This window comes from Kogia breviceps, chromosome 4 (assembly GCF_026419965.1).
Source record: "Kogia breviceps isolate mKogBre1 chromosome 4, mKogBre1 haplotype 1, whole genome shotgun sequence".
In the NCBI taxonomy this organism is placed as follows: Eukaryota; Metazoa; Chordata; class Mammalia; order Artiodactyla; family Physeteridae; genus Kogia; species Kogia breviceps.
The window spans coordinates 133,729,866-133,751,034 of NC_081313.1; the positions used below are offsets into that span (position 1 = coordinate 133,729,866).

At 47.5% G+C, this 21,169-nt stretch overlaps 3 protein-coding genes across 16 annotated transcripts in view; 2 read left to right on the forward strand and 1 right to left on the reverse strand.

Moving 5' to 3' along the window:
* NSD1 (nuclear receptor binding SET domain protein 1) overlaps window positions 1-9,700 on the forward strand; it is a 144,863-nt gene extending 135,163 nt beyond the window's left edge. For all 13 annotated transcript variants that reach the window (XM_067031946.1, XM_059061609.2, XM_067031944.1 and 10 more), the window contains 3 exons: window positions 4,305-4,411; window positions 6,445-6,649; window positions 7,775-9,700. In XM_067031946.1, the coding sequence (XP_066888047.1) occupies window positions 4,305-4,411; window positions 6,445-6,649; window positions 7,775-9,405 (1,943 nt within the window). In that variant the 3' untranslated portion in view covers window positions 9,406-9,700. The remainder of the gene's footprint in view (window positions 1-4,304; window positions 4,412-6,444; window positions 6,650-7,774) is intronic.
* Window positions 9,701-12,553: 2,853 nt separating this feature from the next.
* Window positions 12,554-17,724, reverse strand: RAB24 (RAB24, member RAS oncogene family). 2 transcript variants are annotated; one of them, XM_059061683.2, is made up of 8 exons: window positions 17,153-17,719; window positions 17,001-17,069; window positions 16,717-16,795; window positions 16,543-16,610; window positions 16,355-16,454; window positions 16,079-16,129; window positions 15,879-15,941; window positions 12,554-12,736 (listed from the first exon to the last, which is right to left on the reverse strand). In XM_059061683.2, the coding sequence occupies exons 1-8, from the start codon at window positions 17,267-17,269 to the stop codon at window positions 12,579-12,581; spliced, it is 705 nt and encodes a 234-aa protein (XP_058917666.1). In that variant the 5' UTR covers window positions 17,270-17,719; the 3' UTR covers window positions 12,554-12,578. The 2 variants fall into 2 exon arrangements, with proteins under 2 accessions (XP_058917666.1, XP_058917667.1); XM_059061684.2 differs by lacking the exon at window positions 12,554-12,736 and adding an exon at window positions 15,395-15,759 and having other exon boundaries at window positions 17,153-17,724.
* On the forward strand, window positions 17,161-21,125 carry PRELID1 (PRELI domain containing 1). Its single transcript, XM_059061685.2, has 5 exons — window positions 17,161-18,017; window positions 18,591-18,816; window positions 20,077-20,190; window positions 20,304-20,382; window positions 20,593-21,125. Exons 1-5 carry the CDS (start codon window positions 17,926-17,928, stop codon window positions 20,739-20,741), a joined length of 660 nt encoding a protein of 219 aa, XP_058917668.1. The 5' UTR covers window positions 17,161-17,925; the 3' UTR covers window positions 20,742-21,125.
* The last annotated feature ends 44 nt before the right edge of the window (window positions 21,126-21,169 follow it).

Here is a 21,169-nt window from a genome sequence, read left to right on the forward strand (position 1 = left end):
TCCTTAAAAATTGGTCTGCCTCAGGACTTCCCTGGTGGCACAGTGGTTAAGAATCCACCTGCCAATGCAGGGAACACGGGTTCAATCCCTGGTCCGGGAAGATCCCACATGCCCCAGAGCAACTTAAGCCTGTGTGTCTCAACTGCTGAACCCGTGTGCCACAACTACTTAAGCCCACGTGCCTAGAGCCTGTGCTCTGCAACAAGAGAAGCCACTGCAATGAGAAGCCCGTGCACTGCAACGAAGAGTAGCCCCCACTCGCCACAAGTAGAGGAAGCCCGTGTGCAGCAATGAAGACCCAACGCAGCCAGAAATAAATAAAATAAATAAATTTATTTTTTTAAAAAATTGGTCTGCCTTAGAAAGTGTCAGTAGTCCAGATCTCCTTTTACAGTTGCCCTTCATCCACTTTATAAACCAAATATCCACCTCTTACCTATCTGAATTTTATGGTGTATGAGCCCAAGGCTAAGAAAAACAAAAACCCTCACCTCTTAGGTCTCAAAGAACTGGACATTTGGAGAATGCACAGCTATGTTAATGGCCTGCCTAGATGCCTATTATGTCTCTGAGAATTCAGAGTGTAGAAGTGAGGTAGTTGTAATCAGCGCAATATTAAGATGTTTATTTGAATTGAAAGTAAAGTTATATGATGGATATTTTCCATCAATTAAAGGAGCTTAAAATATAGTGTCATGGTTTTTTTTTTTTTTTTTTTTTTTTTTTTTTTTTTTTTTGCGGTATGCGGGCCTCTCACTGTTGTGGCCTCTCCCGTTGCCGAGCACAGGCTCCGGGCACACAGGCCTAGCGGCCATGGCTCACGGGCCCAGTTGCTCCGCGGCATGTGGGATCCTCCCGGACCAGGGCACGAACCCGTGTCTCCTGCATCAGCAGGCAGATTCTCAACCACTGCGCCACCAGGGAAGCCCAAGTGTCATGGTTTTGATGAAAGTATATATATACATATGACACCCTCTGAACTGCATGATTTTTAAAAATATTTAGACTGTATAAGTTTGAATGTATAAGGCTGTGTATAATTTTTTTTAAATCAGTTTTGCAGGAATACTAGCAAAGCATTTTCAGATCACTCTCCTAACTCAAAATGAGATCAGACTGGCCTGGGTAGTTTGTAATTGACAGTAGCGTAGTCCAATGACTTTCAAAGCAGAAATCCCATATGAGCATTCTGCTTTGCCCAGTCAGTGTCCTTTACCTCAGGAAACACTAATCAAGATAAGTAATTAAAGAGCAATTTTGTCAGCTTTTTGTCTGTTGCCTTTTCTTTTTGTTCAATCTGTGGATAACCCCCCCTCTCCCCAATATATCTATTTCTCTATAATTTAAATATACGCTGCCCAGGAGTCTTTTAGGCTCTTTAGAATTTTAAAGGCTCTGACAGTTTTCATATTTTAAAAATTGAGCCACTGGTTCCTTTTTCCTGTTTTGCATTGCTTTACCTAAAGTGTTTAATGATGAAAGTAACAATGCTGGAGCATCACTGTGCACTGTGCTCTGTTGGACTAAATGATAGTGATTTTCTTTTTTTTTTTTTTTTTTTTTTTTTTTTTTTGCGGTACACGGGCCTCTCACTGTTGTGGCCTGTCCCGTTGCGGAGCACAGGCTCCGGACGCGCAGGCTCAGCGGCCATGGCTCACGGGCCCAACCGCTCCGCGGCATGTGGGATCTTCCCCAACCGGGGCACGAACCCGCGTCCCCTGCATCGGCAGGCAGACTCGCAACCACTGCGCCACCAGGGAAGCCCGATAGTGATTTTTAAAATCAGTAACTTATCAAAATTTTGGAATGGATGGCTTCAGAGTAAATTGGGTAGATTTCTGCTTTGTAACAGGAATTATCAAGAGAGTGCTCTAAGAGCTACCATTTATCCAATGTTTATCCACTGTTTATCCATTTATCCACTGTTCCAAGCATATTGTCTCATTTAATCCTTACAAGAGTACTGTAAAGTATTTGGTAGCATATCTATGTTACTTGGATTCTTGGATCTGATATATCTCTCATTCTTTTCTCCATTTTTCTCTCTAACCACACTGGGGGAGGGGATGGGCAGTGTTCCTCTGTATTAATTACTCAAATGTTAGCCATGTGACTTCAGTTCTTATCTCTGTCCTGACTGCTTTTAGTACCACACTTCTACTTTGAACTTTAGTCTGTGTCTGTGGGGATGGCCTCTTCTACCATGTCTAGCCACAAGTTTCTCTTCTCCCACATTCGTTCAGCTCAGGTAGAATGGTGTGGGAATTGACAGACGTTATCCTTGTCCTCCCAGTCTGCAAGGGTGGGATGGGGGAATTGAGACAGAATGTGCTCATTGCCATGCAGAGGAGCTTCAGCCTTGCGAATGGAATCAGAACTTTCAGCTTGCTCTCCTCCTTACACATCCAACCTCATGGGCTCTTCACATACCTGTTACTTTCTGTCTTCAATGTGTCATACTCCTTGTTTATCTCTTCTCCAGTGCCATTTGCCATCCCCCCAGATTGCAGATTATTATTGTATTTTGGACTGTTTTCTAGAATGGCTTTCCTGTATGCACATTGATATTTATCCCCTTGTGTGGTTTTGTTTACATAGTGGATGCTGAGTGAGCAGCAAGTTATGCCAAGTATCTTGCTATCTTGTGTTTGAGTTGCATTGTAAGCACATTAAATATATGAAAATTCAGCTATATGCTCATAAATTTTTAAATAAGATTAGTGTGAATAGAATTACCCATCGTTCAGCAGTAAGTTCACAGTGGGGAGGGGAGATGTGACCCTGCTGTTAACCTTGGTCAGTCTTGGTTCCTACAGGCTCCTCACAATGTGAGCCTCTTACCAGGCCACAAGTGATTCTATCATTTGTACCATATGAACTCCTAAATATAAGCCAGCTGCTTTATAATTTGCTCAACCAAATTAAAAAATAATTGTTTCCAATATTAGATGAAAAACTATATATATTAATTAGTCTCACTGATAGAAGATTTGTCATTCTGCAAAGGGAAATCTACCTAAGTTTTGACTGAACAATTATCACTTTGTACATTAACGGTAAGCCATTACTCCCACCCAGAGATAACCTCTTTGTATGTCTGTATAAAATTCTTCTATTTGTTAGGCTTTCCCTAACACGCTTTGAGTTTGAATGTATGTGTGATTTATTTGCTCTCAGTTTTGATGAAATGCACTTGTGACAGAAAGGGGACTTTTTATACCTTAAATTTGTACATCTCCTATTAAAGTTTACAAATTTCTGCTATGTACATTATATCATTCTCAGTAAGCTCGTGAGATTGTTATCTGCATTTAATAATGGACTCTTGGGAGCTTCCCTGGTGGCGCAGTGGTTGAGAATCCGCCTGCCGATGCAGGGGTCACGGGTTCGTGCCCTGGTCCGGGAAGATCCCACATGCCGCAGAGCGGCTGGGCCCGTGAGCCATGGCCACTGAACCTGCGTGTCTGGAGCCTGTGCTCCACAACGGGAGAGGCCACGACAGTGAGAGGACCGCGTACCACAAAAAAAATAAAAATAAAAAAATAATGGACTCTTGGGCTCAAATCAGCCAGCTAGATTGTGGTGTAACTGGGATGTATAGCCAGGGGTTAGGTCTTGTGGTCTAGAGTTCTCTGGTATTATTCTGTATTGACATGTCTCTCTCCCTTGAGTGCTGCCTGGTAAGATGTACTCACCTTGGCACAGATGACAGGTTTCCTTCATATTTGCTTTCTCAGTGCCTGGCACATCAGTGCACAATAAATTGCTATTTGTCTGTTTTTGGTAATGAATTAATATATTTTGAATCTGAATGGTTAGAAAAAATAAAAAACAATTTGGGATTAACACATCTATAGTAAACGTTATTTTAAATATTACTTGTTGGGACTTCCCTGGAGGTCCAGTGGTTAAGACTTCACCTTCCAGTGCAGGGGGTGCAGGTTCGATCCCTGGTCAGGGAGCTAAGATCCCACATGCCTCACAGCCAGGAAACCAAAAGGTAAAACAGAAGCAATATTGTAACAAATTCAATAAAGACTATAAAAATGGTCCACATCAAAAAGTCTTTAAAAAAATTACTTGTTAAGTCATATAAGTTTTTCTGTTATTAAGTTATATTACCTCATTAATAATGTTATAGGATTAGGATTTATTAGTATGTTAATAATATAGTGCTATTAGAGTTAATAAATCCTTTTAATCCTCTTTTAAAAATCTGTTCTCTTGGAATTCTACCATTTGTGATTAATACAGAAATGTAGTTAACGCCATAGATATTAATATTTTCATGGTCTTTTATGCAGGCACTGAACTTACCTTCAACTACAATCTAGAATGTCTTGGGAATGGAAAGACTGTTTGCAAATGTGGAGCTCCGAACTGCAGTGGCTTTTTGGGTGTAAGGCCAAAGGTACCTTTTAAACGTTTGCATCAGGGATAATGGTGTGGTCCTCCCTCCCTAACCTGTGGCAGGACTGAGTCTATATTTTAAGAAGATGTCTTTTTGGGCTTCCCTGGTGGCGCAGTGGTTGAGAGTCTGCCTGCCGATGCAGGGGACACGGGTTCGTGCCCCGGTCCGGGAGGATCCCACATGCCGCGGAGCGGCTGGGCCCATGAGCCATGGCCACTGAGCCTGCGCGTCCAGAGCCTGTGCTCCACAACGGGAGAGGCCACAGCAGTGAGAGGCCCGCATACTGCAAAAAAAAAAAAAAAAAAAAGATGTCTTTTTGAAATAATGACATTGAATAGTTGTCATTAGGGACACTGGCAATTTAACCAAGCATTCTGATGATCAGTTTGGTGCACTAGAGAGGGTCTTTGGATATTGTTGAAGCGTTTTGAACAATCTGACTTCTAATTAGTGATACCTTTCTAGCTAAAAAGCTGTAAAATAGGAATCTGTAAAGTAGGTTACTTCCCATGTCTTTTATTGGTCTTAGTTGATCTTACATTTCCTAAGAAAGATTCTCAGTCTCTGTCTCTGTGTCTCTTTTTGCCTTTTTAAAGATATCAAAGAATCTGATATTGAATTTAAGATTCCAAATGGTAGTATAAGACTGTAGCTAAACATAGGACTTTTTTTTTTAAGGACGCTTAATCTTAACCATGTACCATGTAACAGTATAAACTTTGTTGTATCTTACTTCCTGGTTTTTTATGTGTACTTTAACTGAATTATAATTCTGTAACTTAAGAATTGTTTATAATTCTTAAATATTATACAACATTTTTTCCTTGCTGTTACATAATTTTCATAACCATCATTTTTAGTGACTGTTTAAATTTTTATATAATGGATGAACCATAATAGATGAACATCTGGATGCTTCCAGATTTCTCTATCATAAGTAACAGCATGCTGAAAATTGAAGTTTAATTTTGATGCAAAGTAGACTACACCGTGACTCCAATTGGGTATTTCCCATTATGCTTGTTTGAATGTGAAGTCAACATTAAGAACTGAAAAATGCAAATTAGCATGGAAACCACTAGCTAAAGAGGGTAATTATTTTGAGCTATAATAAATGAAGAATACCCAGTGATTATTCTTTTATCTATTAAATAAGAAAATTTATATTGGATTTTGTATTTTGTTTAGTTAGTTGGTTAAATGGTCTTGTTCCTTAAGATGTGCAGTTGACTTAGTCCCTATAAATTAAAATAGTAACAGAGTTTAATGGTGTTAGGTGCACTAGGGATGTCAGTTTCTGTATCTTTAGGGTCTGTGTAGCATTTCACACATGAATCAGTGAAAGGGAAATTCGGGAGCAGAAGTTTAGAAATGGGAGGAGATCACTGTGGGCTGGCAATAAATTGGATTGGTCCTGGATGTTCCTAGGCCGAGATAAATAATGTGATGAAAACCATGCATTTTGGTGACCAAGTGTGGTCTGCAGGGAGCACAGAGTAGACCTGTGGGTTGTACCAGGGTCTGTCTTGGGGAGTGGTGGACATGAACCTAAAGTGACTTAGGTAAAGATGCATAGCTTGTCAAGGGCAAGGGCCACAAATTAGTTTTCTGTGTCTTCCTAGCACATGGCTCATACTAAGTGCTCAGTGAAGGTTTGTTGAATAAGTTAAGAAATGTGTGTGACACACACACCCAGAGAAGTCATCCTTAATTTTGAAATTAGACAAACATAAGAATAAAAATAAAACTTATTGTTAAAGGATGACCTTTAATACCAGTCTTGGGTGTCAACAAAAAGTAGCACATTTCTCTCTTACTTCGCTCAAGTGGTAGGAGTAGTTGATACCAGATAAAATTCGTGCTGCCATTTATTGGGTACCTATGATATGCCCAGTGCTTTTCCTGCATTTTCTCTTAACTTCACAGTAGTCTATGAGGACTGTGTCTTCCCAGAGGAGAGTCTGAAGCTCAGAGAGGATAGTTAACCTGGTCAAGATCATACAACTAATGTGTCGACAATATTTGACCTCTAGAATCAACCCATTGCCACAGAGGAAAAGTCAAAGAAATTCAAGAAGAAGCAACAGGGGAAGCGCAGGACCCAGGGTGAAATCACAAAGGAGCGAGAGGATGAGTGTTTCAGCTGTGGGGATGCTGGCCAGCTCGTCTCCTGTAAGAAGCCAGGCTGCCCCAAAGTTTACCATGCAGACTGTCTCAATCTAACCAAGCGACCAGCAGGTTGGTGCCAAAATCCATTTAGAGTTCTCCTTGTTCTCTGCCAGAATTCTCAGGGCCCTTTGGTCTTCCCATGCATAGTGTTGAGAGGTGTCAAAATAAATGACAACAAAGGCTTAGAATCCTAGGTTATAGAGAAGGGAACAGAAACTCACTCACTCTGTCAAGCATGTTATATGTTATTTTATCCTCCCAGCAACACATAAAGAGGGGTGAGAGTGAGAGGAGTTTGTCCCCAAATTAGGTTTCCTTCAATATGTGGTTGCCAGGGTAAAGAAATAATAGAAACTAAGGTAGTGTAGGGGCAAGGCCATAACACTGACCTCAGTGCCAGGAAATGGAAATGGGGAACTTTTTCAGAAGCAATTACTCAGGGCCGTAGCTGGCACAGGTTGTGATAGAACTGATCTTGCCTATGAGCCAGGAGTGAGCTCTAGCATAGTTTACTTGGAAGGAGCTGGGACAGAACACTGTCCATGGCAGAGATTCAGGTATCATGAAATAAGGGTAAAAAAGAGCAGCTTGGGTTGGCTTTGGGTCTTCACTGCTGATTCTGTGTGGACAACACAGGTAAAGTTTGTGCTAGTTTCCAGACTTAACATTGAGCAAAGGTAAATCTGCTTCCATTTTTCACCTTTGTGTATCTGCTCCCTGTTCCTAGTAATAACCAAATAAGCAGTTTAATTGGCTGAGATTTTCCCTGTAGAGTTGAATATTTAAAGGCTGTACAGGACTAATGGAGTTTGTAAAAATATGAAAGTAATATCTTCACATTCCATCTAAGGGGAGCTGTGGGTTTTGTTTTATTGTTGTTGTTGCTTTTCTCCTTGTTGGAAATAGTTGTAGAAATCAGGGTTTACTCCTGCTTGGTTTTTTTTGTTGTTTTTTTTACTCCTGCTTGGTTTTTAATTGATACTCGGTTGCTATTTGATACTCGGCTGTTATTTTTATGCGTTTTGCAGAAAGTAAAGCTGAGATCCTGGGGGAGGGGAGGTGGGCAAGTGGCATGAGCTCTCTGCAGAAGGCAGCAGTTTGAAATCACTCCTTTGACTTAGTTCCAGAGCCATGACCCATCTCATAAGCATGTCTTATTTTTCTAAGCCTTTGTTTCACACCTGTGTTTTTCAGGGAAATGGGAGTGTCCTTGGCATCAGTGTGACATCTGTGGAAAGGAAGCAGCCTCCTTCTGTGAGATGTGTCCCAGCTCCTTTTGTAAGCAGCATCGGGAAGGGATGCTCTTCATCTCCAAACTGGATGGGCGTCTGTCTTGTACTGAGCATGATCCCTGTGGGCCCAACCCTCTGGAACCTGGGGAGATCCGTGAGTATGTACCTCCTACAGTACCGCTGCCTCCAGGCCCAAGCACTCACTTGGCAGAGCAATCATCAGGAGTAGCTGCTCAGGGGCCCAAGATGTCGGACAAGCCATCTGCTGACACCAACCAGACGCTGTCGCTGTCCAGAAAAGCTCTGGCAGGGACTTGTCAGAGGCCACCGCTGCCTGAAAGGCCTCCTGATAGAACTGACTCCAGGCCCCAGCCTGTAGATAGGGTCAGGGACCTTGCTGGGTCAGGGACCAAACCCCAATCCTTGGTATCCAGCCAGAAGCCATTGGACAGGCCACCTGCAATGGCAGGACCAAGACCCCAACTATCTGACAAACCCTCTCCAGTGACCGGCCCAAGCTCCTCACCCTCAGTCAGGTCACAACCACTGGAAAGACCTCTGGGGACAGCTGACCCAAGGCTGGATAAATCCATAGGTGCTGCCAGCCCAAGGCCCCAGTCACTGGAGAAAACCCCTGTCCCTACTGGCCTGAGACTTCCACAGCCAGACAAACTGCTAGTCACCAGCGGTCCCAAACCCCAGACTTCAGACAGGCCCCCCGACAAATCCCATGCCTCTTTGTCCCAGAGACTCCCACCTCCTGACAAAGTACTATCAGCTGTGGTCCAGACCCTGGTAGCTAAAGAAAAAGCACTGAGGCCTGTGGACCAGAATACTCAGTCAAAAAATAGAGCTGCTTTGGTGATGGATCTCATAGACCTAACTCCTCGCCAGAAGGAACGGGCAGCTTCTCCCCATGAGATCACACCACAGGTTGATGAGAAGATGCCAGTGTTGGAGTCAAGCTCGTGGCCTGCCAGCAAAGGTCTGGGACAGATGTCACGAGCCATTGAGAGAGGCATTGTGTCAGATCCTGTCCTTCAGCCACCGGGCAAAGCAGCGGCCCCTTCAGAGCACTCCTGGCAAGCTGTTAAATCACTCACCCAGGCCAGACTTCTTTCTCAGCCCCCTGCCAAGGCTTTTTTGTATGAGCCAGCAACTCAGGCCTCAGGAAGAGCACCTGCAGGGGCTGAGCAGACCCCAGGGCCTCCCAGCCAAGCACCAGGCCTGGTGAAGCAGGTGAAGCAGATGGCCGGAGGCCAGCAACTACCTGGACTTGCTGCCAAGAGTGGGCAGTCCTTCAGGCCTCTTGGGAAGGCCCCATCCTCCCTTTCCACTGAAGAGAAGAAGTTGGCAACCACAGAGCAGAGCCCCTGGGCCTTGGGCAAGGCCTCACCAGGGCCAGGGCTCTGGCCCATGGTGGCTGGACAGACACTGGCACAGTCTTGCTGGTCCTCTGGGAGCACACAGACATTGGCACAGACTTGCTGGTCTCTTGGAAGAGGGCAAGACCCTAAATCAGAGCAAAATACCCTTCCAGCTCTTAACCAGGCTCCTTCCAGTCACAAGTGTGCAGAGTCAGAACAGAAATAATACCAGTAAATGCCACATGACCAGACCAGCTGCCCCCAGGGTTCTTGGGGAAGGGAAAAATCTTCTTTTTCCCTCTTAAAAAACAGACAGACCCCCAACACTTTTCCGCTGTTACTCTCTCCTTATATCCCAACATTCAGAACTCTTGCGACATTAGCCAGTGGGGGCTTGTGGTTGTGTGAACCATGTATGGAAATCAAGTGGGCCCCAGCCAAGGAGACAGACAGACTCGAGTCTCTTTCCCCCAACCTTTACTCATGGTGAACTTGAAATAAAAAGTCCACTCTGGAGTCAAGCATGGGATTCAATTCCACTGGTCAGGTTGAAGGTAGAGGGGCTCTCAAAGCTATTTCTCTAGCCCTACCAAGCCCCACTGAGGGTACCTGATGAACCCTTGGGAGGAACTGATACCCATTCAAATCGGTGGTGATTTCTTGAACATTCATGTGTGCTAGGCCTGGTGCTAGTCACTGGCAGGAGATACAGAGATAAATAAGACCTGATCCCTGTGAGCCTAACATGCTTGCCTGGGTTCCCAGGTTATTTTTAAAGAACCTTTGACCAGGAAATAACAGGAAGTTTGAGGGGCCCTGGGGCTCCAGGCTCATTTTGTCATGTCCTTTGTGGCCCCAGAAGTGGTTGTTTTGAGTGTCTCCTGGTCAGGTGTGCCTGTGTGTACGTGCACGCGTGCACACTCATGCGGAGGTCTCCTCTATAGGCAGGTAGGGCCTGTTGGCTGGGCAGCCTCTGCTGCTTCTATCTGGGCTCTGGAGAGTCTAAAGATCTGTCCTTCGTGGAGCAGTTGGTTGGGGGGCTGGGCTCTGTGAGGACACAGCTTTCCCTCAAGAAGGCAATTGGCAAGCTTACCTTTCTTTTCTACAGATTTTCCTCCTTTTACATCAACCCACCCCTGCCTGTCCCCCAAACACTCAGGTGCTTTCAGATTTCAGAGTCTCGGGCAGTAGACCTAGGGAATCTCTGGCAAGCTCTGGGCTAGATCCACCACCAGCTCAGGGAGAGTGCCAGATTCTGGCAAGAAATTACTTCTCTCCTGATCCTTTGCCCTCCTACCTGAATGGAGGGAGTCTTCTTCACTAGTGGATTCTACCACCCTCTTCCTGAGAAATGCTGTGTGCACCTGCCTGCTGACTTAGCTCAAAGGCAAGCCAGAACCCTTCCCCATGACTGGCAAGGTGTGGCGTTTAGAGCAATGTCCAGTCCAAGAGATGACTCCTCGTAACTGCTGATTATCTGTTACTGCTGCCCTGAGCTGGGGCCCAAGGGCTGGGAAATCTGTTGGTGCTACCCTGCCCTACCATTCACCCAGCTCACTGACTGCCAACAGGAAGTGCTGTTTGGCCAGTTCCTTCCCATTCACCCACCCCCTCTTTGTCCCTAGACCAAACATATTTACCTCTCTGCTTTGCCAACTTAGCCAGCAGCTTTAGCCAACAGGCCATCTCCTGGCCCCAAGGTCTCCTGGCCATTTCTGTCTCAGTTATGGCTTTTATACCCTCAACAGAATTCTGTATTTTGTCCCAATTTCCTCCTCCTGAGTTTCTATTGAGGTTACTCCCATACTTCTAAGGAGGGAACAACTGTTGTTATAGAAGCATTTGCGCTTTATATAAAGATTTAAAAAAGAATTTGCTTTTATTTCCCAAAGTCTGTCTCTGGGGTTGAGACATTTGAACTCAGGCAGAGGCATGAGGCTGGGCAGGGCTGCCCTGAGTTAAGGGGCCTATTCTTGCATCTTACTTAGACCTCGGACTCTCCTCTGTAAATTCCACCTGCCTAGTTCTCCCCTTTCATCCTGTCTCTCTTCCCACATCATCAGAGAGGAAAAGCTCTTTGTTTTAGAGGAAGAGAAAACAAAGCATCTTATTTTCTTTTAAAAAAATTTTAAACCATGGAAAAGATATTTTTTAAGAAATCCACCCAGAACATTAAAGTTCATTATATTAAGTATTTATCATGTGTGAGAATAATAAGTATATAACTGCAGCTAGTAGGTCCCTTTCCCTAATCTCTTAGGTTGTTTGAGTAGGATTTGCTTGGTGCCAGTCCTGTGCCCTTTTTTTCTCCTGTCATCTGTAGTTGTGATCAGAAAAAGATATCCACACTGCGCTGTCAGAATCTCTTTCCACTGTGTTGTGTGTTAAATTACCGTAGCTCTTTGTTTCATGAAATAAACTGTGAATTTTGTTGGGGGGGGTGGTGTGCAGGCTATGTAAAAATTTTAAGTGGAGAAGTTTGATCCTGAAGGAGCTTCTCTGATGTAGGCTTTGGTAGGTAATTGACTTGACAGCCACTCTAGATATGTCTCACAGGACAGGAAGGAGTGAGGGAAAGGTGGGCCACTTTGTGGTTTTGTTTCAGTTTTTTCCATTCTCCCATTCACTGGAAAGCTTCCTTCTAGACCTGCGTAGGAAACAACTTCTGAAGCTGTTTATTTAAATGGATGGACAGCCAGCCCGGCTTTCATGAGGGCCATTGTAAGACTCTCTTAGGTTGATTGGAAATTAGATGTTCAACTCTCAGGCCCACTGATAGCATTTGATACTAGATTGTTAACATCATGAAAGCAGTCACTATACAATTAGAAGCAGAGTCGGAAGGACTTTTGGGAAGTGAGACTCTTGCATGACCCATTGGCGGGGGGGGGGGGTGACCTTGCCATCCTTTGGGGATTCTCCTGGAACCTATACTGAGACCTTTTCTCCAGGGGGTGTGACTTGGCAGTTAAAAGGAAATCTTTACTCTTAGAAACTCCTGATCTTTGTGTAGGATGGTATTTTGGCATTTGGCCAAGTGCTTGTAAATCAGGATCTCAATAGAGTGTCTGCCTCTAAGCCACTTCCCCAGGAAGCCTTTCTGAGGGGGAAGCCATAGCTTCCATAGGTAGATAGAGAACTAATAACTGTCCTAGCCCTGTTAAGTCAGAAAAAATTATGGAAACTGTTGAAATTTGAATTCAAAGCCTCATTTGCTTCTCTACTGGAGCAAACCCATTCTAATAGCAAAACAGTTGTGATTGCTACAAAAGCATCCAAGTTTTTAAATGTCTGCTTCCCCCTGAAGTTACTGAGTTTGAAGTGATTTAAATCACTGTGTTGATCCTCTTATGAACAACTACCAAATCTACATCTTTAGCATTGATGAAAATAATTATTTTATTCTTTACATCCTCCACCCCACACTACAGTCAGGGTATGAAGTGCATCAGAGATCCTTTTCCAGGCTTGGCAGCGTCTACTCACAGGAGCTGGACTCCCAGGTTGCCTCGTGAGAACAGAGTGGCAGGAAGGAAGTCTGGTCCTGGCAGCTTCCCCTGTGGAGAAGAATCAGGAGAGCACTAAATGTGGATGGATTTTTTTTTTTTTTTTTTTTCCGTCAGCTCCTATAAAGCGGGTTTTCTCCTAAGGCTTTTTTGGGGGGACACTGTCATCCTCTTGTGGTCTGTCAGGAGGTCAGAGTAGCACAGTGTCCTTACTTCTCTGAGATCATAGCAGGAAAGGAGCTGCCACAAGCCCCTTTTCCTGCTGAATAATGTTTGGGCTGGTCCATGTGTTAGACATTCCAGATCATTTAGAGCTGGGTAGCTGCTGCACGAGAATTTCCTTGGCTGTGGACAGTTAGCTCTCAGCTGAGCTTCCTAGAGTTCGTGCAGCAGGGCCAGAGGTTGCTGTAGTATAAATTGAAAAAAAGAATAGGTAATTGCTTTGTACACACACAAAAAATGCAATGATGGTGCTAATTTCCTGGTATAAATAAGCACTGCCAAGGGTTGAGGGACTGGTGACTTGAGAAACCCAGATTCCTGTTGGGAAGAAGAGATCTTATGTAGTGTCCTTGAGGCTTTATTAGAGGAGGGGAAGGCAGAGCCTTGGTGAATCTTGCATCTGACCCTGAAATAGTCCAGTGCAGTCCAGAGGTGGAAGAGATGCTGTTTCCAGATGAGGGTGGCCATTGAGTTTCTCAGGGCTGGTGTCACCTTGTCCATAGCCTCTGTCCACACTGCCTGAACAGGTTGGTAGAGAGCTCCAAGTGTGGGGTCTCCCTCAGCTACCTTCTGCCCCTCTCTACCTCTTCCACTCTCATGGGAGCACCTCTATTGCTTATGAAGATTAAGGGTAATATTTCTTAAGGAAGTGGAAAGAGTTTATTTTAATTAGAAATCCACAGCCTGGGGAGAAATGTTTCCTATCAGCATAAGCAAAAATAGCACATGTTAAACTCATATGGTCCCTTTTCTAGAGCTACTTTCCCATGACTCTCAAAACATCAGGCTATTGAGGGCTTCAGGTGTAACACCCTGGAAATCGAGCAAAGCTTTTTGGACAGGAGGTGAGCCTAGGGAGTTAGGAGCAGAAATTAGTGGTTCTGGTGCTTCAGACTTCCAGGGTAGGGGCAGAGAACAGGTGGTCTCTAGGTCTGAGGTGGGTGCTGCCTGCGTGTGCATGTAGGTGAGAGTGTTGAAGACGGGCGAGTGCAGCACACAGGAGCTCGTGGAAGAGCAGCTAAGTCTTGGCAAAAAAACAAGCTGACAATAGAGATCTATCTTTATATTTTTAAGAAAGGGGCAGAGGGGGTGTCTGCTGAGGTCCATCACTTTTTTTGCCCCCCTTCACCCCAACAGATTGTCAGTGATAAGTGGAACTCTTAGTGAAAAAGAGGGGAGCCCTGTGCCAGGAGTCCCCATAAACATGTACTGTAATTCTTTGTATATAGAAAAAAATTACTGTAAAGTAAAGTTTAACTTTACTCTTATGGCCCTTGCCCTGTGTTTTGTTTTGTCCGTGGGGAGATGTAGCCTAACAGGAGGGAGGATGGGTTTGGGGTGAGAGCAGAAGCCAGCCCCTGAGGTAGTTCCCAGGGACACAGAACTGAGCCCTTCTTCCAAGCACCTCATGGGAGTGGTGTGGGTTTCCTCCCAGTAGCCACAGCTGTCGGAATGCTGCTGCTTTTGGGAGTGGCTGGCATCAGTTTCAGTCCCTACACAGGAAGCCTCCATCACCCACGAAGGAAGGGTATTTTGAGGTTTTTAAAAAGGAAGTGGAACCAAAGCACTTTCTGAGTGTGAGTCTAGACATTTTGGCCAAGTTTTTAGTTTTTTTAGAGCAGGTGCTGGGCACTGCAGAGGACTCAGCCTAGGCCTAAAGTGGTAAAGTGAAGCAAAGGGGCTGAGCATCCCATAACAGAAAAGGCTGCCATATGCTTCCTTTTGGTTGAAGGGTTGGTCCTGTCTACAGTAACATCTGATTCTTCAGAAATATCTGGATGTCCAAGGCCCAAAAATACACTTTCAGGAAAACTCTGGGAATCTGCTTCCCTTCTGACTTAGTCCTGAACTTCCTGCCCCAGGGAAGAGTGTGGGAAGACAGGCATTTAGTCCTACAGTTACTTTTCACTCATGATCTTCATAGTCCTGAACTGGGTAGTAGTCACTTCATTTTACAGATGAGAAACACAGGACAAGTTTAAGTCCCTTTTCTGAGTAGCTGAGTTGGATCCCAATCTGGATCCATAAAACCTTTCTAAGTCTTGCAGAACCTATGATTTTTCTACTGTTAAGCCACATTATAGGGTGTTGCTAGGAAGCTTAGGATCTGAGCCACAGGCATGACTCATGGACTTAGACATGACAGAGATGCAGTAGAGCCAACGAGTCTTGAGGTAGAAGTGCTTGATCCTTTGATCTCTGGATACTACTTCAGTGCCTTCCTTTCTCTTCTGAGCACCAAGAAGGAAGTGTGAGCTTTGCACTGCCCCAACCCCAGCTTCTCGCCCTATCTTTGCCCCCACTAAAGAATAGGAAAGCACCCTTCTGCTTCTCCATTATCTCAGCTGCAACCGTGGGGTGAAGCCAGTTGGTTTCCAAAGGAAAGTAAGAGCTAAGAGGAGCCTTGATATAGGAAGCAAGGGCAGCCAGGTGGCCCCAGAAAGTACTAGGTATCTTGACACCCAATCCACACAGCAGGGAAAGGGGTTGAGTGTGATTCACAGTGCATTGATTTTATTTACAAATCAGAAGCCACTTAAATAATTTGTAGACACAAGTGCTGTCCAGGGCAGAAGCCTGGGGTCCAAATCAGCCCTTACCCTCCTTGTGCCCATCAGTCAGCCCAAATGCTGCCTCCGTTCATGGGCCAGCACAGGCAGGTGTCACCTCTGCTGCCATGGGGACCCGGGGTAGCTCAGACGTGTGATCACCCAAGCCCAGACAAAAGCTAGGTCCAGCCTCTCTGGGGGAATTCCTTTAATTCCCCCAGGCCAGGTGAGTGGTGACTCAGTGATGACAACAGCTGTAGAAGTAGGGGTTTGCCTTCTGGCCCAGGTCCACGCCCTTGTCCTCTGTCAGAGAGAGAGGTGGCAGCTCAGCATCATTCTATTGGGGGATCAGGTAACTCATGAAGGGGGCCAGATGCTGTGGGCCTAGAGGAAGTCTCCACAGGAGCTAGGCAAGAACACACCTGTCATCACCTGGAAGGCGGCCACACTGACGTAATCCTCTGCTACTTTCTGGAAGAGCTCATCTGGCAGGAAAAAGGGTGATAGGTGAGGATCAAATGCCAGTGGTCCTGCGATCACCCAGTAACCAGCCCTCTAGGCTTTTTTCTGTCTCCCTTGTTGCCCTTGCGTGTTCTGCTGTGAGGCCCAGGACAGCACTCACCCACACTCTGGCCTGTCTTGCTGGATGTTTCAAAGAGCTGAGCTTTGATATCTGTAAAGAGAAGTGTCTAAAGCCTCATACCTGAGAATTAGGTGGACACAGACAAAGGGGAAGGCCAGCAGTACAGGGAATCTTCTGAACCCCACAGATTCAGGGAGGCCAGAAAGTCTTCCCATGGGGGATCTTGCCATGGTAGCCAAGGCAGTCCCTATTTTCTGTGACCCACCCAAGTAGCCACTTCCCTCCCCCAGCCCTAGGGAGCTAAGGAGCAGCTACTGTCTGCATAGTCCTGGACGTCGTGGAAGTCCACACGTCGGCGCCGCCTGTCCTCCTCCAGCAGGTCACTCTTGGTGCCACACAAGTAGATCTTACATCCCTGGAGCAGAAGACAAGGTGAGGGTCACCCCCCTCAGACCACCAGATCCCCAGCCCGTCTCGTCTTTTGGTGAGGTCAGGCCACCTACCTCCTCTAGGTTGCGCAGTTCCTTCACCCAGAACTTTGCCCGTTCAAAGCTGCTGCTGTCCGTCAGGTCTGGGTGTGGGACACGCAGGAAACACAACCAAGGGTCAGAAGCTGTTCTGTAAGGCCAGCCTGCACCCTCCCCTTCTTGTTAGAAACAGGCCAAAACCATCCTTACCATAGCAGACGATGGCAGCCTTGGCGCCCCGATAGTAGATTCGGCTCATGGCCTCATAGCGCTCAGAGCCTGCTGTGTCCTGAAGGGCAGGGGGAGGCTCAGCCCTGGCCTGAGTTGCTGAGCTAGTCCCCAAAACTGCAAACTAATACCACGTTCTCCAAACCCCGTTTTAAAATTGTGGTCTAGAGAATAGAAATGGCCTCTATGAGGCCACAAGTCAGCCAGTAATAGTACCTACGCCTCCTCAGGAATGGGTTTTCCAAGGACTTGCCCAGAGAACTTACCCAAATACCCAAAGTCACCGTCCGGTCTCCGACGGACATCACCTTGGCCACGAAGGCGGCCCCAATGGTCTGCAACCAAGGGGAAGCAATCAGGGCCTCGGATGCAGGTTAGCCCCCTCCCACCCGTGCTGGGCCGTGTCGGGCGCACTCACGTTCTGATAGGGCCCCACCAGGAAGCGATCGTGCACGTATCGCTCCACCAGGCTCGTCTTGCCCACGTACTCCTTGCCCAGCATCACCACCTTGACGTCCACACGCTGCCCGCTCATGCTCCCGGGGCTGCCTCACCAGCGTCAGGGTCCTGAGCGGGGGCGGAAGGCAAACCGGATCTCCACTCCGGCAGGCAGCGCCCGAGCCTCAGTCCCCGACCCCAGGCGCCAACCTAAGGCTCCAGACGCCGCGACGATATTGAGCTACAGCAACGCCTCCGTCCGCCCCCGCTCTTCGGCCCCGGGTGCTGATCCTCCTGAGAGCCCAGGACCCGGGGCGGCCTGGGAGCGTGCGGGGAAGCCCACTCAACGCCGGCGTCCGGCTCGCTCGCTCGCTCCGCTACTCGCTCGCCCGCCCGGCTTAGGGGCCGCTCCTGCACGGTTTCCCCACAGAGCCTGGTAGGGGTCCCTCCAACCTGGCTCCGGCCCGGAGCACAGCGACTCCCGCGCGGGGGAGGAGGTAGAGGCCGGGGAGGCGGGGCCGCTCGGTCACGTGGGCAGGCGCCGGAAGAGGTGGGCAGTGAGCGGCTGCGCCGGAAGTGGCGCGCGGCCAGACAAATCCTCATGGCGGCGGTGGCGGCTATTTGGGTGCGGCGTTGGAGTGACTGAGCTGCTAGCCTGGCAGCCGAGCGTTGAGCTCCAGCCCGGCCTCCGCGTGCCCCCAGGGCTCCGTACCACTGATGTTGCGCGGGCGCTGAGCCCGCCCGGCCGGGACAATGGTGAAGTATTTCCTGGGCCAGAGCGTGCTCCGGAGTTCCTGGGACCAAGTGTTCGCAGCCTTCTGGCAGCGGTACCCGAATCCCTATAGGTACGTGGCCCTGAAAAGAGCAATCCTCCCACCTCGCTGTTTGGAGATCAGAGTGTGGGGGCCAGGAAAGACTCGACTTCGAGTGGGGGGATCGCCGGAGTCGTGGCCACGTTTAGGACGAGAGGACCTATCGGGGAAGCGGCCGGGCTAGTACTGGAAGGAGGCTGGGTCTGGGCAATAGTTTACTTGAGGCCCTAGTAAGAGGTTCTCTCATCTCAGGGTGGTGAGACAGGAAGAGGCGGCGGCACCGGAGCTGGGGAGGGATCTTGGGGTTGGAAATCCGGGCGCTTGTCTACTTCTCTGCCGTGACGCTCTCCAGTGGTGCAATAAATCATGTAGGTCCAGCCCTGCTGGAAGGCCTAGGAATCCAGGTCAGCGAGGAGGCGGGAGTTGGAATTTGCCCTGGGTTAGGCTCAAGGGACTCTAGTTCAGGTCTGAGCCACAACACAGATCACTCTGCAAGTCTGGGGAAAGGCATGGCCATTCAGGGCCTGGAGGCTCCAGATGGGAACCCCAACAGGCAGTCTCTTAGGGCCAGGCTCCTGAGGGTCACCTTCACCCTGACACCTGCAGCAAACATGTCTTGACGGAAGACATAGTGCACCGGGAGGTGACCCCTGACCAGAAGCTCCTGTCCCGACGACTCCTGACCAAGACGAACAGGATGCCCCGCTGGGCTGAGCGACTATTTCCTGCCAATGTTGCTCACTCAGTGTACATCCTGGAGGATTCTGTTGTGGACCCACAGAACCAGATCATGACCACCTTCACCTGGAACATCAACCATGCCCGGCTGATGGTGAGACCCCTCCCTCTTGGTTCCCCCAGAACTAGACAGCTCTAGGTACATGTGGCTAGGGAGCCATGAGGGAGCTTCTGTGATCCAAGCAGATCTGAGGAGTGTTGGCTCTAGAGTACAAACTCAGATGATCTCTTCAGCTGGTCATCTTCTCTGGACCTGTGTTTTGACTCATTCATACAGTGTTTTACAGAGTCGTTCTAAGTTCTAAATGCAGAGAACTCACACTGTGCCTGGCACGTGTGTAGGTTGGGCCACAGGCATGATGCTGAGGGATGGAGGGAGGCAGTGGTTTTCAAACAGGAATCTGTCAAGCCATAAAGGGTACCTTGGACGTACCTTAGAGGGGGAGGACCTTGGCCCCTTGCCCCAGTTTGACTAGAGTCTTTTATCTGTCTTATGTAATGGATTTCTGCCTGAGATTTCAGGGGAAAAGGGTTCCACATACCTTTGCTTTAAAAAAAAAAAAAAAGGCTTGAAAACCCATGGTTTGGTTTAAGGAACATCCTACAGTATCTTCTCACCTGTGAGTACCCTAAAAGCTTCCAGAGAACCATTATTTTCTTCTCAGTTAATCTTCACAATAACACAGGGAGGTGGGTATTACTCTCTATTGTGCAAAGAGGAAAGTGAAGTTCAGAGAGGGGAAGTCACAGAGTGAGTAGGCAGCTTAATGCTCTGCCCCAGAGTTATCTGAGGGCCTCACAGCTGACTGCCCTGAGGGCACTACAGCTGTGTTTTGTAAATTACAAAGAAAAGCTCCAGCTCTAAGAAATGTCTTTCAGTCCAGCTGTGACAGGTGTCTTAAGTGTTTCTCTTGGAAGTACAGGTCCACTTTCTCCTCTCTGATAATGACCTGTGGTGATTGCTGGATTTTTCTTTTTTTTTTTTTTTGGTGGAGGGGGATTGCCAGGAGCTCAAGGCCCAAAGTGGGGGGAAGGCAGGTTGAAAACACCACACATGTCTAGATGTAAAGGTACAAAACATCCAGGATGGAGCTGGAAGGCCCTCCACTGATCTCAAGAGTCCATGTACCTTTTAGTTTGAAGGGTCAGAAGAGAGGTTTTTAGAGAGCAAAATGACCTTTTTTCATCTTCTTACTCTCTTCCCAAAGTGCAGCTTGGGAATGCAGTAAGGGAAAGGAATCGGTTTTCATTTTATTGCTTTACCCGTGAAAAGAGGCAGGGAATCAAATTTATGTGCAAGCTGGCAAAGTGAAGGACTCCCACACGATTGTGGTTGGCTTGACTGCCTGCACAGGTGGTAGAGGAACGATGTGTTTACCGTGTGAACTCTGATAACAGCGGCTGGACCGAAATCTGCCGGGAAGCCTGGGTCTCCTCTAGCTTGTTCGGCGTCTCCAGAGCTGTCCAGGTGAGCAGCGTTGTTGTGGTGCTGGGGCTCTGGGGCCCAGGGCATGTAACATAGAGTCCAGGCTGGGGTTCAGTGGGCAGCTCAGAATCCTTCCCGTTCTCATCTTTTGCCAGGAATTTGGTCTCGCCCGGTTCAAAAGCAACGTGACCAAGACTATGAAGGGTTTTGAATACATCTTGGCAAAGCTGCAAGGTGAGGGCTCTGCACACAGGCAGAGGCTGAGTCAAGTCCTAACTGCCCTGCCTGGGCTGGAGCCTGGAGCTGTCACCACCCTACTCTGAGCAACTCATCTGTACCCCGGGTATTTCCTTCAGGGCCTGGCGCACAGGAGATGAATGTCCTGGGAGGTGATTTAGGTGGGTCTTGGCATTCTTTGAAACCAGTCCCCACCCTTTGCTCCAGGTGAGGCCCCTCCCAAAACCCTTGTTGAAACAGCCAAGGAAGCCAAGGAGAAGGCCAAGGAAACAGCACTGGCAGCTACAGAGAAGGCCAAGGACCTTGCCAGCAAGGCAGCCACCAAGAAGCAGCAGCAGCAGCAGCAGTTTGTGTAGCCAGCCCAGGCCCTGGGGCCGCAGCACAGCAGACCACTTGCTCCAATCCCTGTGCTCTTTCCTCCTTGTACTTTATTATTAAAAGTCAGCTTCCAGCCCTGTCTACTATCTGGGTGGTGGGCTGGGGGTGGGTGTGTTGTTTGGCCTCTCCAGCACACCAGGCCGTTACCCATGTCTGAGCTGGGCCTGCTTATTCCTGCATCAGGTGGCTGAGGATAGAGGTACAGTGACTTGCCCAGGATCACGTCCAGGTGAAGTGGTCATAAACTCTAGACTGTAAGCTCCATGAGGGCAGAGACCTTTGTTTTATTTTCTGATGTGTCCCAAGTACCTGAAACAAAATCTTGCACATAACAGGCACTCAATAAATACTTGTTGAATTCAGTCGGCCCCAGCTCTGGAGTCAGAAAGCTTTGGTTCAAATCTTG